This window comes from Pezoporus occidentalis, unplaced genomic scaffold (assembly GCF_034315485.1).
Source record: "Pezoporus occidentalis ecotype Australia unplaced genomic scaffold, CSIRO_AGI_Poc_V1 ctg176, whole genome shotgun sequence".
NCBI classification, from domain to species: Eukaryota; Metazoa; Chordata; class Aves; order Psittaciformes; family Psittacidae; genus Pezoporus; species Pezoporus occidentalis.
This window is the reverse complement of record NW_026913596.1, coordinates 1,357,663-1,372,978: the sequence shown is the minus strand read 5'-3', so window position 1 is coordinate 1,372,978 and position 15,316 is coordinate 1,357,663. Positions and strand designations below refer to the sequence as shown.

The following is a 15,316-nucleotide window of genomic DNA, read 5'->3' as shown; positions in this document are numbered from 1 at the left end:
GAGTGAATGTTACTGGGGAAAGTGCTGTCTTTTGGAAAGGCTGTTGGTGACTTTAAGATCCCCTTCTCACACTTCTCTTCCTCAGCTAGTGCTGTAAATCCCCACCTAAGAGGATATGCTAAATCTGTTTTCTGAGTTGAGGTGGGGTGAAAAAAATCAAGGGAGGATCATTTAAATGATGCTTGCCAGAGGGACTGTCTCTGCAACAACCTTCAGTGTGGTGGAGTGTGGTGGCTTCTCAACTCTGAGGCACAGCCCCTATTCAGGGCATGTTTTGGACACTTAGGTGGATGTCAGAGAAAAAGAATAAAATCTTCGACAAAAAGAAGAGCATGGGGAAGTAATTTAGGAGAGAAAATGCTTTTTCAATGTGTCTGTTATCAAATTGTGTAGACTTTTAGCCATATATGGGCATATTTCACATCAGTAAAGAAATTCTGTTCCTGCCTAATAGAATTCATGTTTCAGCAACAGAAGGTGCTAAATTAAAAGGCAACAAAAACTAGTTCACAAAAACTAGTTTCACAGAAACGGGTGAGATTCCCCAGAGTTAGGTGCCAAACTCTTTGGAAGTTATTAGGAGTTTTTCATGTTGCTGCCCTCTAAATGGACAGAAAGCATACGGCTGACCTCAGGTTGGCAGGCAAATGAATGGGGAGTGGGGGGAAATAAAGTGGCTGTGAAATTAGTGATTTGTTGAGGTCTGAATAGGTTGCTATGAAGTATCTGGGTCTACACCTCTCAGTATCCCCCTTCAGTTTCACCTCCATTTTAATTGCTAATAACTTTTCCCGAGGTTGCTTGTTGGCAGGGTCTGAAATCCCGTTCTGCCAAATAAATGTCACAAATATAAGCTATGTAATGGAATGAAGGGCTCAAAAATATGACATGACCTGATAGCTCCCCTACTGCAAGAGGAGTTTACCTGCAACACTCAGCCCAGCCATTTTAATCAGTTCAAACCAAAGGATTAATGACTAAAACCGTTTTATTGTATTGTATAGTAAAGACACCAAAGTTGAACATCACACAGGATGAATACATCACAACTTTATAAAAGCTTTTTAAGCTCTTCAGCATGTTCAGTGAATGATTATAAAACGCTTACTGCCTCCCTTCCTCCCCCTTTTCCTCAAGGTATATCACAGGTATTTCCTTTACAAAAGGCATCAAGTATTCCTCAGCTGAGAGCAGCACATGCTGACATGAGGAGAATTTTCCCTAGAGCTATCTGTTACCATTATAACTCTCTGAAAGAAGATAGACTAAAAATAGCACAGGAACTGCAGAGGAATCAGCATTTCTTAATAACAGCTTTCACTCAAAAGATAAAGGCTCAATACTTTCTTTATGATACAAAATACATTCTTCAAAGTGCTCCTTCTTTAGGAAGGTCAGTACATCATCTGGAGACAATGGAGCACTTGAACCAGTGACCCAGGGAATTAGCAGAAAGATTTGCACTGACAGCCTTGTCAAGCAAAAGTGTGATGGAAACTGAAGAGCTTTGGCTCTCTAAATCACCTCAGAACGTGGTTCTCTCTTTGGCTAAGACCCGCCAATAAAAGCAGCAAATTTGCTGCAAGATACACACACAGTCCTTCACTATGAAGGGAAACTACCTAGCGACCCTCATTTCTTGTGACAGAAAAACAATAACTGCCCCCCTCCTGCCTTTGGAAAGCAATGTTTCCTACTTTAAAGAGGAACTATTCAATCACAGGTCCCTCTAGTTTTTGTAGCAAAACATAGGAATAAAGCAAAGTTCAGCAAGTCTGCCAGGGTCTCCAGATGGTAGGAGCAGCAGCCACAGTCTTCTGTGCAGGCTGCTTTCTGGCAAACAGGCAGGGTGACAGAGGTGAACTGCACGGAGCAGGAGAGTACATGACATCTGCACTCATCTGAGCTTTGCAGAAGTGCTTGATCAGCTGCACCTGAGTTTCCTTCTTGGGTTCATAGTAGGACAGAAAATGCATAGCTTCCTTGAGGCACCGCAGGTATCCACTGCTGAAGTCCTGCTCTACGTTCTTGTGCATGAATTCTAGAAAAGAGAGAAAGAAGCAAATGCAAAGGGTTAAGATTACTACCAAAACATGGGACAGTGGTGATTTTTTACCACAGCCCCTGCTTGCTTTCAGGGGCCAGGGCTATACAGGAGGGGTGTGCAAGATGTGCTCTGCACTCACCACGGTCCTGCAGCTGGCTCTGCTGCTTCAGGTAGCTGACAGCCACTTCCAGGATGTCAGCTTTCTCCAGCTTGGAGTTGGGCTGGTGTCTCTGGAACTCCTTCTCCAGCAGCAGTTTCAGCTGCTCGATGCTGCTGTTAATCCGGTCACGACGCATTTTCTCCACCACCGGCTTCCTCAGCTGTGACAGAGATGGAGCAGAGAGTTAGGGATTTTCTGAGATCTGACCTATTTCTCCTCCCTTGTGTTCAAAGACACTTTTGGTAGGAGAGCTTTTCTTGCTGCCTGCCTGTTCCCCACTCAATTTCATTTACAAAAATCTGTGTATTCTCCTCTCTCTTTAACCTGTTCGCCTTCCGCCAGACCACTTTTTCCCTCTTTATCTCACATTTTCCTATGTAGTATTTACTTGAGAGAGGCAGCTCATTGCATAGAGCACAGGGCAGCCTTTCCAATCCTGTCAGGGGCTCTACTTACTTTATTCTTTTCTTTTGGCAGCAGCTTCTCCTCCATGTGGACCATGACAATGGGAGCCATTCTTAGTGCTCTTGAGTCCTGGGCACAGACCCCCTAGTCAGGCTGCTGTGCTGAGTGTTCAGGCTATGCTTTGGCAGCTATCAACTGCCTCTATTTATACATCGGGGAGCTTCAGCAGATATGTGAGTCTCGGGATCACTGGTGTTTCCCACAGCCATGCAGCCAATCCAGGCACACAGTTGAACAATAGAGGAAGCATCTATTAGTGCATGGTACATTGATTGCAAATGCCCTGGAGAGAATAACCTTCTGCCCACGCTGACTGGTGGAGTGTGCAGCGTGGCTCTTCAGGGCTGCCCCCGGATCTGGGAAAACACTGACCCTCCAGCTGGTTGTCTGGGATCAATGGCATTCCTGAGTCCCTGCATGTGCCAGTCACATTTGCAGCGTGGAGGAGGCACGCTTTTGGGGAAAGGCGGGAAAAGAAGAAGGGAGCACTGTTAGGGTTAGTATCAACAGCTCCAAGGACATCTCTGCTCTTTCTGGAGAGGACACCTCACAGCCAGGGTCCCAGGTGCCCTTTGCCGGAATGTGGGTCTATTTGTGTTGGCCCGTACAGGTATTACACTTCTAATAGGTGAGCCAAAGTGTTACCAGTGTGAAATGATAGGCTTGTTTCGTAACACTTATAAATGCTGTGGAGAACTGACAGTCAAGATGGCGAGATGTTGGATAGACAGGGTGAGTAAATAAGGAATAGGAAGGAAATGGAAATGATAACCTCTGTTTCTCTCTTCCCCTTAACACAGCAGGGTCTGTGGGCCTGTTGCACCAGTGTTTCCATTGCCTTCACTAAGGAAAGCACACATCTCCTAGCAGAACTGGGCCCATGCCTTGTCACCCCTGTAGCTCTTTTTTTCCCCTTTTCTACTCTCTTTCATACAGACATTTACAAGAACGGTGGTTAAGATGAGCTAAAGAATAGCATCAGATTCAACCCAGAAGCCTTAGGTCTTTGGAAGTCAGAGGTGTGTCATGAATGGGATTTAGTGCCTGAGATTTATGGTGTGCTCTGTTCCCATCTGACCAGGGAGCATCACACTGCAGACACTGTCCCACTGCAGACAGGACCTGCCACAGTTTGAGATCTCAGACAGCAATCATGAGATCTCAGAGACCATAGCTGCCTCCCTGTGTAAACTTATCTGCAAAATGGGGATAGCGCTGCGTGCTTGCATTTACATTAAAATTTCAATGACAATTAAGCAAACATTATTTCTTTTGTGGTAAAGGCAAGAAAAAGAATGACATTTTAGGTGGACATTTTAAGTAAGTTCTTATTTTGTCCTATGAGACAAATCCTGCCTGTATACAGCCCTTGAGGCAGCACCAAAAATAGCCCAGACCCTACCTGAGAAGAGCTGTGCTGCATCCTGCCATCTGAGGGTCTAGCCTGTTGTGCCCGAGGCACACGTGTGCTTATCTTTTCCCAGTGCACTGCTTGTGCACGGGAGCGTGGCTGGGAATCTTGGAATGGAAATGGTGAAGGGAAGTGTGCAGTGAGGTAAGAAAGCCAAAGCCAATTTCTTACTTGGAAATCCTGAAGTGAAGCCTGAGTTTAATGGGCAGTTGACAGGAAGGAGGGAGGTGTCGCTGAACCAGGCAGCATCATGGTTTTCATTGTATGGGCCTGAATGGGCTAAGCTCTTTGTGGAGGGCAGATGTTGTCCTTGGAGCCCTTTTATTCCCTGCGTTGTGGGAAAGCCAGGAGACAAGACATCTCATGAACACTTTGAAGCAGTCAAAGGATTATGATACAAAATAAGATACAGCTCAGAGACCATGCCCTAGCTTTTGCCAGCTATAATAAGGTGTAGCCCTTCCTCCTCTATTCTTTGGCTGGCTTTCCTTCCAGAAGTTGGCATTCTGCATTATCCCTTTCCTTGCAAGGGAGCAATGGTGGCAGAAGCTAGGAGCTGACAGGTAGGCATGTAACAAGGCGGTTGAAGAGACTCTTCAGTGTCAAAATCCATCTTTTTCCCAACTCCTGAGAAGCAGCCCTGACCTTTATTGCTGTATTATAACTGATAGCCAGATGGTCTTTTGGGAGTTGGATTTTTTTCCCTTTAAATTATTCAGGCTCAAGCACCGTCACTAATGTCATGAGTAGTTGCAAGGCACACTTCTATTGTCCCAGCAAGAAATGTTATCAATAGGGGAAAAGTATGGGAAAGGCAGGGAAATTCAAACCCACAGAGCCTGGTGCTAATAACTCTTTTGTGGAGCCTGTGCTTCTGTCAAGGCACGATGAACTCACATGGCTCTTGCAGCAAGTGAGGCTGTGCAGTTTCACTGTGCAGGAAGGGGCTTCTCAGAGGTGCAGCAAGGGGGTGCCTGGCAAGAATACCCAGCTCAGCAGCAGCACTGGCTGGCCTGGGGGCTGCTATTTGCTTCATCTTGCCTCAGTTTGCTCTGTTGGGAAATGGGAGCAGTGCTGATAAACTCTTTCAGAGACCTTTTGGAATCAGGAGCTGAGCCTGTGTCTGTGGTGGGTGTAGGGACAGGGCTGAAGTGGTCCTCGTGGGGATACTGCTCAGCACCCATGAGAGCAAAGTGGAGAAGGGACAGCACTGGGCTGCCTTATAAACTCAGAGGGTGGTCTCCTCTTGCTATCCTGCAAAAGATTTTCTTTTCCCTCCATCTGCTGGGAGTCTGGCAGTGATGCTTTTTCGCTTGGACACCCCTTATCATCACAGCTGCTTGGAGAGCAGGACCAGCAGGTTTGTCCTGCGTGCAGTCTGATCTCCAGTTGGCTTTTGTCTCTTCCTCAGGCCAGCCCATGGATTCCCAGCTCTAGCATTTCTAAAGGGTTACTTACACAGGTAAAATAGAAGGCTTTTTAGGACCAAGCTAGCTCTGGTCTCACTTTCACAGGTGCCACAGGCTAGTGGCAGCATCCCTGAGGAAGATAGTAGCAATGAGAACACCCATCAGGTCCTAAGTGCTGACACATCTGTGTGGAAATAACTATCTTTGACTGCTTGGTGAAGCTGTTGGCTCTGCATCTTGTTCCACACACCATACTGCTGCTGGGTGGGCATGTCCTAGTGTTTTAGATTCCTGAAATATAGCACCACAAATCCCAGCAGTATTACCACATCCCTTCATCCTCATACTCTTATGACTTGCTCTGTGGAGGTTTCTGGGTAAGGTTTGAAAAGGCAGGGTGCTGCCTGAGGTGAACCCCAAAGAGCCTCTGGCGGTTTCAGTTTACAAGCAACTGCTTCCTTTGGTGTCCCAGATGACAGCCCCTTCTCCCAGCCCACACGTGCACCATGTTCTGCTCAGGTGTTTCAGTGCTACTGCATTCTACACAATACGTACTTCAGAAAATTGCTTAGCATGGGAGGAAATACATAAAGAAATTATCCTGCAAAATCTGCTATTCAAGATTAGCTTCTCCCGCTCGCACAAGGCAAGTGAAGTAATGGAGTGGAAGTGCAGTGCAATCTCCCTTTTTCAGGGGAAAGGGTTATGTTGTTGTTAGAGTTTTGGATATAATATTCCATTAAATGTCATTAGCGTGGCATTGTCTTGCCTCCTTTGGACACTAGAACCCTGGCAGAAAGGGGTCTTTTATTACTGTAAAGTACATTCTTCACAGGTTGAACCTTTTTTAATTAGTTTTCTTTAGATCCCGAATGCTCCATGTACTCCCATTCCCAGGTGCCCAAGTGAAGGCAAGTGGACTTTGATCATTAAGAAACATATGAGACAATTTGATCTGCATTTGGTAGAGGCCAAAGCAGTTTCTATAGCTGCTTATGTGGGTGACCCAGGAATAGTCATGCACCACTGACACAGTCTTCCTACAGTGAGTATTACAAATAATTAAAAATTAAGGAGAATTTATTATTTTTCTGCCCAGCTGAAATTCCCACAAGTCACCTCTCAGCATATTCAGCAGTGCACAAGAGGGATTTATTATTTCCTGGTATATTGACTCTGAAAGGTCTGGGGATTACAGCTGCTTTGCACATGAATAGCTGGAGTGTGTTGTACAAAAGGCATGGTCTGTGGGATAATGGGGTTGGATGTGGGAAAGCGCTGACCCTCGGGGAGAGCAGGCTGGTGCCTGATGGTAGGAATCAATTATGTCTCAAAGGAACACATTGCCCTGGGAGCAGGCTTTGCAGGAGCCACCATGTTACGTGTTTACCACCCTCCTCCTTCAAAAACCTATATAAACCAACCACAGAATATATTCTCTCCTGCTTTTAGCAGGGGACTCAGCTACCCCATGCTCTATAATGATGCTTTTTTAACTTTTTGATTATTGAGCATTTGGACTTTGTTCAGGTTGATACCTTTAATTTTCTTTATAGAACCATGAGGCTTGGATGTGAAGTCTTAATGAAGGCCATAAGTATTGTGTGTTTCATGATAAAGATCACAAGACTTACCAGCTAGTGCTGCCAAGCATTTTGGCAAGGAGAAGGCATCCCGCAGAGAGAATAGCAGGTTGAGAATTGGGAGTGTGGTTCCCAAGGTCTGGCCCCAAGAGTCACTCGCTGTCATTGACAAGATGGGAATGGGGTGTTTGTGCCAGATAGGAGCGCTGTCACCTCTTCCCTTACAGGAGCAGCGATTGATCCTATCTGCGTGTGTCAGATATTGAATTTCTCAGCTCTAGCTAGGGCAGTGGTGGACAGGGGAGATAATAGTGACAGACTTGCCTGGCGTCCCCTGAGCCTCATCTGATTGTTCCCTACCTTCAACCAGTATGGCTCCTTCCTCATTTCTGAGTCACTGGTTTTATTCAAGCCAAGAGTCTTGGGCCTGAAATTCCCTCATAAACTCAGAGTTCATGTAATTCAGGGCACACTGCATCCTCCCCTCTTCAGAGCTCCAATCCCAGAATAACCATAACCACTGGGAGGCAGCTGATCAGAATTCGATGATGCTGACAGACAGATGTGCACAAGGACTAAGGACAGCTGCTAAGCCTGAGGTTTGGGTAGAAACATGAACAAACAAGTTAAAACTCAGTTTACTTTCTGCAGAGATCAAGTTATTTTCTGTTGAGTAGATCATTATGTATTTCCTGACCAAGGATTTGAGTGCATCTTCTTTTTCAGCCATTTCATGGGCTTAAATTGTACTAAATAGCATTTTCAAAACCCACTGCTGAACTTACGTACAAAGAACTTTGGCATCTGCTTATCTAGGTGGTGCCTGGCTGCGAGTGTGGTCCAGGCTGGTAAGCCACATTCTGCCACAAGCTGGGGAGTTGGCTCCTTTCAGAGATGCCAAAGCTGTTTAAAAGAAAAGTGGGTGCTGAGCGTCATTGTAAACCAGATGTCTCAAACAGCCACTTGCAATGGGAACACTGCACCCAGTAGGCTATTGGAAATACTGAAATTTGGGTTTTCCCCTGTCTGCCTCATTTTTCTTCCTTTGTAGAACATTGCTAATAATACATTGTTATCTCACAGAGGAGGTTGCTGAGAATTCATTAGCTGGTATTTGTAAAGCACTTTGAAAATGCAAAGCCAGTGCATTATTCTTAGTCTTCTGGATGCTTTCCATGTTATTAAAATCAGGATTTCAGAAAGGCTTATCAGGGGATCAAAACAGCATCCCAAACTTGAAAGGAAGCAAGACTGTTAAACCATCAACTGTCGCCTCCCCCTCCAGCCAGATGTTAAGCCCTAAAGAACTGAAGTGGCACAAGGAATTACTTTCCCAAGTTCCCCCAGCTGGGCTGACAGGCCTTGATCAATGGTTTTCCCCACAGTGAGTGCTATGCAGATGGTCTGCCCAGAGCAAGGTTTCTGTGAAGTACAAAGGGAAGTCAAACACCATTTCTAATTCAGCTTGTAGCATGGCACACTTCCTTTATCCTCTGCCTGAATGCAGTGAATAGGAGAGCAGTGTGGGAAACTGGAAGGAACTCCAAACTCACAGAGTTTGTGGGGCTGTGGGACACTGCTGTCCTCCAGCCACATCTGCCTGTGACAGACAGAGGGAAAAGAGTGGCAGAACGAAAAATCAGATTCTAAAAACTGCATGAAGGGAAGATGGACCCCAAATAAAAAGGAAGAAGTGAAGGAAGCTCTGCAGGCAAACAGCAATTGCACCAGGCTCAAACAAGCAGCAGAGCAAGGAAAGAGCTAGGAGGAAATGACAGGGAATGGAACTGCAGCAGCAGAATCCTACTCATCCACCAGTAAGGCCAGAGAAAATTGTCCCAGTGAAGGTGGCAGAGGTGGCTTCAGCCCACATGAACACTTCTGAGCCACATGCTCTGTTTGCTTCTTTAATTCCCCAGGTTTGTTTAGTCTGTCCTGGGAAACACAGACCCCGGATATTAGTCAAACTGATGTGTGCTTATTCAAACTGTTGCAAACAGTCAAACTGAAGCTTCTCCAATCCTTAATTGCCTGGGTGTGTTAATCTGAATTGCTGTTTGCTGTATGGGGATTAAATACAGGATGATTTCCTCCTTCCAGCTTCAGATGCTCTGCTGCAGGTGAGGCATTGCCTCAGCTCAGCTTTGCCCAGCAGAATAGCTGGGTTCTTGGTAGAACTCTCCATGAGGTGAGGCACTGACAGACACCAAGAGACTTTGCTCCCAGGTGTCAGAGCACCCATACCCCATGTTGCTCAGTACCTCTCTCTTGCTGTTCTTTATATCTAAGGCTGACCTGCCCAAATATGATGGCTACCATTGTGGCACATCACCTGTAATGGTACAGGAGGGCATTTATTCCTTAACTCTATATGAGCTGGGCTTGGCTTTAAGAAAATTAGATCAGATTTTATACCAGGAATGCTCTGGAAAAGCCTTTCTCTTCATTAATACTTCTAAACTGTTCTCTGTTGCTTGGATGAAAGAAATAGGAAACACTAGCCCAGATTCCGGTATTGGTATTTGGCAGGTGAAAATCCAGGCTCAGCTTTTGCTGGTTAGGATTTTGATGAACTCCACCGGAGGCATAGAGGGAATTTGTGTTTACACCAGTTTACAGGAGGTCAGGAGGTAGCTCTGGAGGTACAAAAGCTGCAGGCCAAATCCAGCAGCCTGCTCCACTTGTCATGGAGTCCTAAGTTCCTGCTGGTTTCAGTGAGGACCCAAGTAAGGCCTGTAGGGTTGGACCCATTCTGTTTGTCACCTCAGGATGGTCACTAGGACTCAACACTAATTGAGTCTCCTCTTGCTGTCTTTCCCACTCTTTATTCCAAAGCTTTGCTCTGTTCCTGCTCCAAAGCTTTTTAGCTTTCTGCATGACTTACTAACATAAGGCTATGGAAGTTTGTGTACTTCTGAGTTTCCCACACCATTTCTTAATTATAGTCATTCCTGTCACAAAGGAAGTGTGCCTGACTACAAACCACATTAGCAACGGTGCTTGCCTCTGCATTGTGTTCAGTGGGAAACCCTGCTCCCAAAAGGCCATCTGGGCAGCACATATCGGGAGAGAAGCAACAGGAGGAATGAGCATCTCTCAAGACTTGGGAAAGCAGCAGCATCTTTAAGTCTTCCTAAAGAGCTAACATCCTGCAGAGATTCTGGCAGAAGGCTATTTGCTGATGCCATAGGTCAGATATGTCATCCAGAATCCAGTATCTTGGGATCCTATTAAGTTTTCTGTGCAATATTGTATATATTTGGAACTATAGTAGAAGGTGTATAATTCAGAATTCATTATCCTTAGCATAAAGTCCACTGACTCTGCTAACTTTATAATGGGGAAGAATTTGTTAACAGTTTCCTTTAGGATTTCCAACCAAAGGAGAAGCAGAACATCTATTTTGGGTAATTGAGCATCTAATCTGAGTAACTCTTCAAAGATAGTCAGTAATTGGCTCATTTTTCCCCTCACAGACTATGAAACCAAAGAGAAAATAAAAAGCTATTTTAACTGTGTGTATTTCAGGCTAGCATGACTATTCCAGTGGAGTTAACTCAGGAATCCCCTGGGTGCTGAGTAGAGATATAAGAGGTTTGTGTGTAAAATCCTGGTGCAGAGCTCCCAGGCAGAATGAACGGTGGCAGATGTGTAGGAGGCAATGGGCTCAGCCTGCTCTGCAGCGACTGAGGGGCTGCAGCAGCTGCTACCCTGGGCTCTTACCGCCCTCCTACACATCTGTAGGACCACTGGGCAAACCCCAGAGCCAGCCAGAGCCCACAGCTGTGACAGAAGAAAGCCAAAGGCAGACCAAGTCACTCAAATCATGCATCAGCTCTACTACAGCTTTATCATGGAAAGTTAGTCCTCCCCCCAGATAAAAGTTCTATGATACAGGAATGCAATAATGCTCAGATTCCTGAGAATTAGACTTCTTGTTGTGTGCTGTGGATAATTGCAGGGAAGGTATCTGAGACTTTAAGTAGCTCTGTTGGACTAAACCAGGAGTGCCTGTTGATGTGACTTGTACTGGAAGGGGAAATCATTGCTGTTCTTGTAGCTGATTATTAGTGAGTTAATCTGGGAACCAGAAACTCTCTCGTAAAAGTGCCAGTGGGCCCTGCTGATCACGGGACTGGCATATTTCTTCTTCATGCGCTTGATTAACGAGCTCAAGAAATGAGTTACTACTCAGGAGTTTCTGTTTCAGAGAATCTTCCCAAGAGGGATACACAGAGCGAAAGACTGGTTTCAGAGGTGGCATTACATGGGCTCAAAGATAATGCACAGGCTTTGAGGAGAACATGTGAAATGGTGTCACAAAAGCTTTCCCACAAGTTGACATAAAAGACTCCGAGCTCAACAGCTGCTGCTCTGTACGAAAAGAAGGAGCCTATTCAAGAGCAGTACAATAGGGATGGAAAAGCAGATCCTGGAAGAGGTCATTTAAACCTTACCTGGTCTTACGAATAATGAGTTGCAGAGGGAGAGAGAAATGTGTCTGTGGGTATACGTATTCACACTGAAAGACGTGTGACCACACACGCCTGTGTTACTATATACATAAATGCACATATATTAATGTAAATACAAACAGTAATTACTACAGTAAGAGATCCCCAAACACAAGCCCTAACATTACTTGACACTAATTTATTACTACTATTATTACTATTATTATTATTACTCCTGTACTGAATTAGAGAGGGAGATATCAATGCTCACAGACAAAAGCGTTAAACTGCTTAGGTCATGTAGCCCGTTTGGAGTAAATCTGGGACCAGAATGCGTGGTTCTAGACATGGGGTTAGTGCTGCTGCCTGCCCATTGCACCCTGTTTGTGGTGTAACAGGGCAACATCCCTGCCAGCCTTGCTCCACACAGTCCAGGGTGCATGTCCAGAGGATGCAGAAAACACTGCTGCCGTGTCCTCCTTTTAGAGCTCACAAAAGAAGGCAGTGCTTGCATGGGCAGAAGGCAGGTAAAATGCAGGCAGATCTGGTTCATGTTTTCCATCATACATTTCCACTGTGTGTTTACAGGATGCAAATAGCAAGAGCGTTAACTCTTCCTGTTGCAGGAACCTACTTAACAAGGACTGTGCATCTCAGCATAGAAATTGGCCCAGTGGAGAGTAGCGAGGAATCAGGAATTTTGATTTCTAACAAGTTTATGGGCCATACAGATTCCTTTTGTGCTCAGTTTTCCTTTGTGCATGGCCTAAATTGAAATAGTGACCTGTTTTCTGTTTCACATGGGCCGGACTGCTAACACAGTCCCTGGGGGAGAGCAGTTGGCCTTGGGCGGGTGGGATTCCAGAGATCCTGCTCTTTCCCCGGGCAGGCAGAACGTGCTGGTGTGTGCGTGTGCTTGGGTGCCTGCTCCAGCGTGTGCCTGTCCTGTGAGCGTCCCTTCCCGCCACCGGCAGCTGACCTGCTCCTTCCTGCACCGTGTGAGCCGCAGGCTGCGCCGGGAATGCTATTGATCCGCGGCATTAGTCAGCAGCCTTTTCCCATTGAAGGCCAGCTCTTTCCCAGCTTCTGACACGTAATTCTGATCCCAGCCTTTCACGTACCACACACTCCCCACCTGCTCATCTGGGAGAAGGTCATTATCCCCAGGCTATTCAGTGGCAATGGAGCATGCAAGAATAGATGCTTCTCCTATTGTGCTGCCCTTCTCCCGGATTGGCTGTGGAGTGTGGGAAACACCACCAAGCCAGAGACCCACAGACTCTTGGAGAGGTTGTACAGTATAAATACCAGGCAGAGCCAGCCTCCAGCCACACGCTTCTCCTGGACTTCCACTTCCAGACTGTCCCTCCTTTCCCAGGACAGATGGCTCCCAGCACTGTTTTCATGGAGCCCGACAACCTGCTGACACCAAAGGAGAAAAACAAAGTAAGTCCTGGCACAGCAAGGCTTTAGCCGTGCTCTCAGCTGTTCTCAGAGCGGTTTAAACCACCTGAGAAACCAGTCCACATTGTTTAGGAGCAGTGATGGGCAGCAAAGATGCTGTGAAAGGCAGGGAGAGGATCCTTCTAATAACAGGTCTCTTTGCTTTTTACAGCTGAGGAAGCCCGTGGTGGAGAAAATGCGTCGTGACCGGATTAACAGCAGCATTGAGCAGCTGAAACTGCTGCTGGAGAAGGAGTTCCAGAGACACCAGCCCAACTCCAAGCTGGAGAAAGCCGACATCCTGGAGATGGCTGTCAGCTACCTCAAGCAGCAGAGCCAGCTGCAGGTGAAGGGTGAGTATTGAATTTTGTTTCAGTCTCCAGCTTACTGCAGACCTGTGACAGTTTTATGAACCTCTAGCCACGAATAACTGCTCTAATCTATTCTTTCTTCCCCTCCTCTTTTCTTCCCTTCTTTAGCTGCAGGACCCTTCCATAAGAGCTCTCAGTTTGACTTCAGAGAGGGCTATTCCAGGTGTTTGCAAGAGGCTTTCCATTTCCTCTCTCTTCACAAAGTCCGAACTGAAACACAGACCAAACTTTTAAGCCACTTCCAGAAGAGCCAGTCGGCTGCCACGGAGGTCGCCTTTTCCCCCGGGAACCCTAGCATCCTGAAGCCAGCGTCTCCGAAAGATGCCAGCACCCTCTGGAGGCCCTGGTAGTCCAGGAGTCCTTATTTCGTGGACCTTTGCCTTTTACAGTCCAGACGAAGGATCTGACTGCATCTGATAGTCCAGCTCTGATCCTCTCTTCTGTGGGGAATGTTATTTCCCCATGTATTTTATTTATCAGTACACAGAATGGCACACTTTTGACTTTGGGATCCTTTGGCAAAAGTTCAGGCATTCTGTTGCATGGTCCTGGAGCTGTGTAGACACTGCTGGTAACAGTACACAGAGTGCTGCCAGCCAGGGGTGAATGCCTTCAAAATGAAGGGGTGTGTTTTGTAAGTGTTACAGTTGTGATGGACACGAATTGCTGTAGGAGAGATTTCTCTCATATTGCTTGTAAGAGGCATCAGCTCTGCTCTGGCTTGACCAGCAACAGTTGTTTGCTCAGTCACCCCGGAGGATAAATTTACTGCCCTTTTGTTCATGCACACTTGATTAAAATCAGTTTCCCTCTGTTTGCTTATAACTTGTACAGAATCAGAGATTGGTTTGGTTTGGTTTTGGATTTTTCCCCCACGGCCCTTTCGTAATCCTAGTATATAAAGGACAGAAACTAGGAAACTATGTGGAATATTTCTACTACTTTGCTGCTTTTTTCAATTTAGAAGAGGACGTTACTGCTTTACGTTAAAGAAAAGGTAGTGGGTAAAAGGCTTGATTTGTCAATGTTATACATTTTGTGTGTAAGCTATGCTTTTTCTAGCATTTTCATTATAATAATGATTTTTGTCTGTATTGAGTGGTTTAATTCATGGTGGATAGTGTTTCTCCCACAAGTGGGACAGCCCTATGGCTACCTGCATACTGTGTATGCGTCTCTGTGTTTGTAGAGAGCAATAAAATGCATTTGTGTGCAACTGCTGTCTGGGTTCTCTCTCTCTGAGGCATATGCAGCCACCTGCACCCCTGAGACAGTCTGACATGTCAGTCTTCTAAAGGGCTGGGTCTTTTTGTACAGCAGAAGGAGTTTGTATTCTCATCTATATACTCTCATGTCTCCCATCACGTGCGTACCCCAAGAGTAAAGCAAGTGCTACTGTCACATAGATTCTCTCAGCTGAATCATACTGAGCATTTCCTTAGTCACTGCCTCTCCTATCCATACAAAACCTTCTCACCCAAGCAGTGAGGCCTCGAACCAGCCATCTGGTTTCCCTGCAGGTAGTGGCTGGAATCCGAGTCCTCCTTTCACACCTTTTTGCACCTCAGACTCAGAGGAAGCAGACTCAATCACTGCACTGCTTTGTATCCCTTAATGCCTTCCCACAATTTCTTCTCTTGAGAGCTCAGAGATGTGAATAAAGTGTCCCACAGAGCTGCAGCTCTCCCTGAGCAGCACGGAGCAGCGGTGGTAGAGCTCCTGCAGAGGTGGAGGGGTGAGTGCTACGCTGGTGGGGACACACAAACCTGGGTAGGGCCTTTTGCTGCCGTTGCACCTACCTGAATTAGGGCTCCTCGAGCACCAAATCAGAGTCTGCGGGCGGTGTGCCTGAGCCAGCTGTGATGTTTACGCGTCTTTTGGTCTGAGTTAGACGTTGTAGCTCCATTTGCCACCAGGTGGAAGCATGGGAGAAGAAAAGACTTCATTTTCCCCTCATCCTGGGAAACGTCTGA

The 15,316-nt window shown here is 46.2% G+C and overlaps 2 protein-coding genes across 3 annotated transcripts; one reads left to right on the top strand and one right to left on the bottom strand.

The window, feature by feature from the left end:
* Positions 1-991: 991 nt before the first annotated feature.
* LOC134161588 (transcription factor HES-5-like) lies at positions 992-2,796 on the bottom strand. The gene is made up of 3 exons (XM_062614583.1): positions 2,664-2,796; positions 2,187-2,367; positions 992-2,041 (listed from the first exon to the last, which is right to left on the bottom strand). Exons 1-3 carry the CDS (start codon positions 2,721-2,723, stop codon positions 1,767-1,769), a joined length of 516 nt encoding a protein of 171 aa, XP_062470567.1. The 5' UTR covers positions 2,724-2,796; the 3' UTR covers positions 992-1,766.
* On the top strand, positions 2,365-14,544 carry LOC134161587 (transcription factor HES-5-like). Of its 2 annotated transcripts, XM_062614582.1 has the most exons (4): positions 2,365-7,184; positions 7,303-12,975; positions 13,145-13,325; positions 13,452-14,544. In XM_062614582.1, the coding sequence occupies exons 2-4, from the start codon at positions 12,730-12,732 to the stop codon at positions 13,691-13,693; spliced, it is 669 nt and encodes a 222-aa protein (XP_062470566.1). In that variant the 5' UTR covers positions 2,365-7,184; positions 7,303-12,729; the 3' UTR covers positions 13,694-14,544. The 2 variants fall into 2 exon arrangements, with proteins under 2 accessions (XP_062470566.1, XP_062470565.1); XM_062614581.1 differs by having other exon boundaries at positions 2,365-12,975.
* Positions 14,545-15,316: the final 772 nt, after the last annotated feature.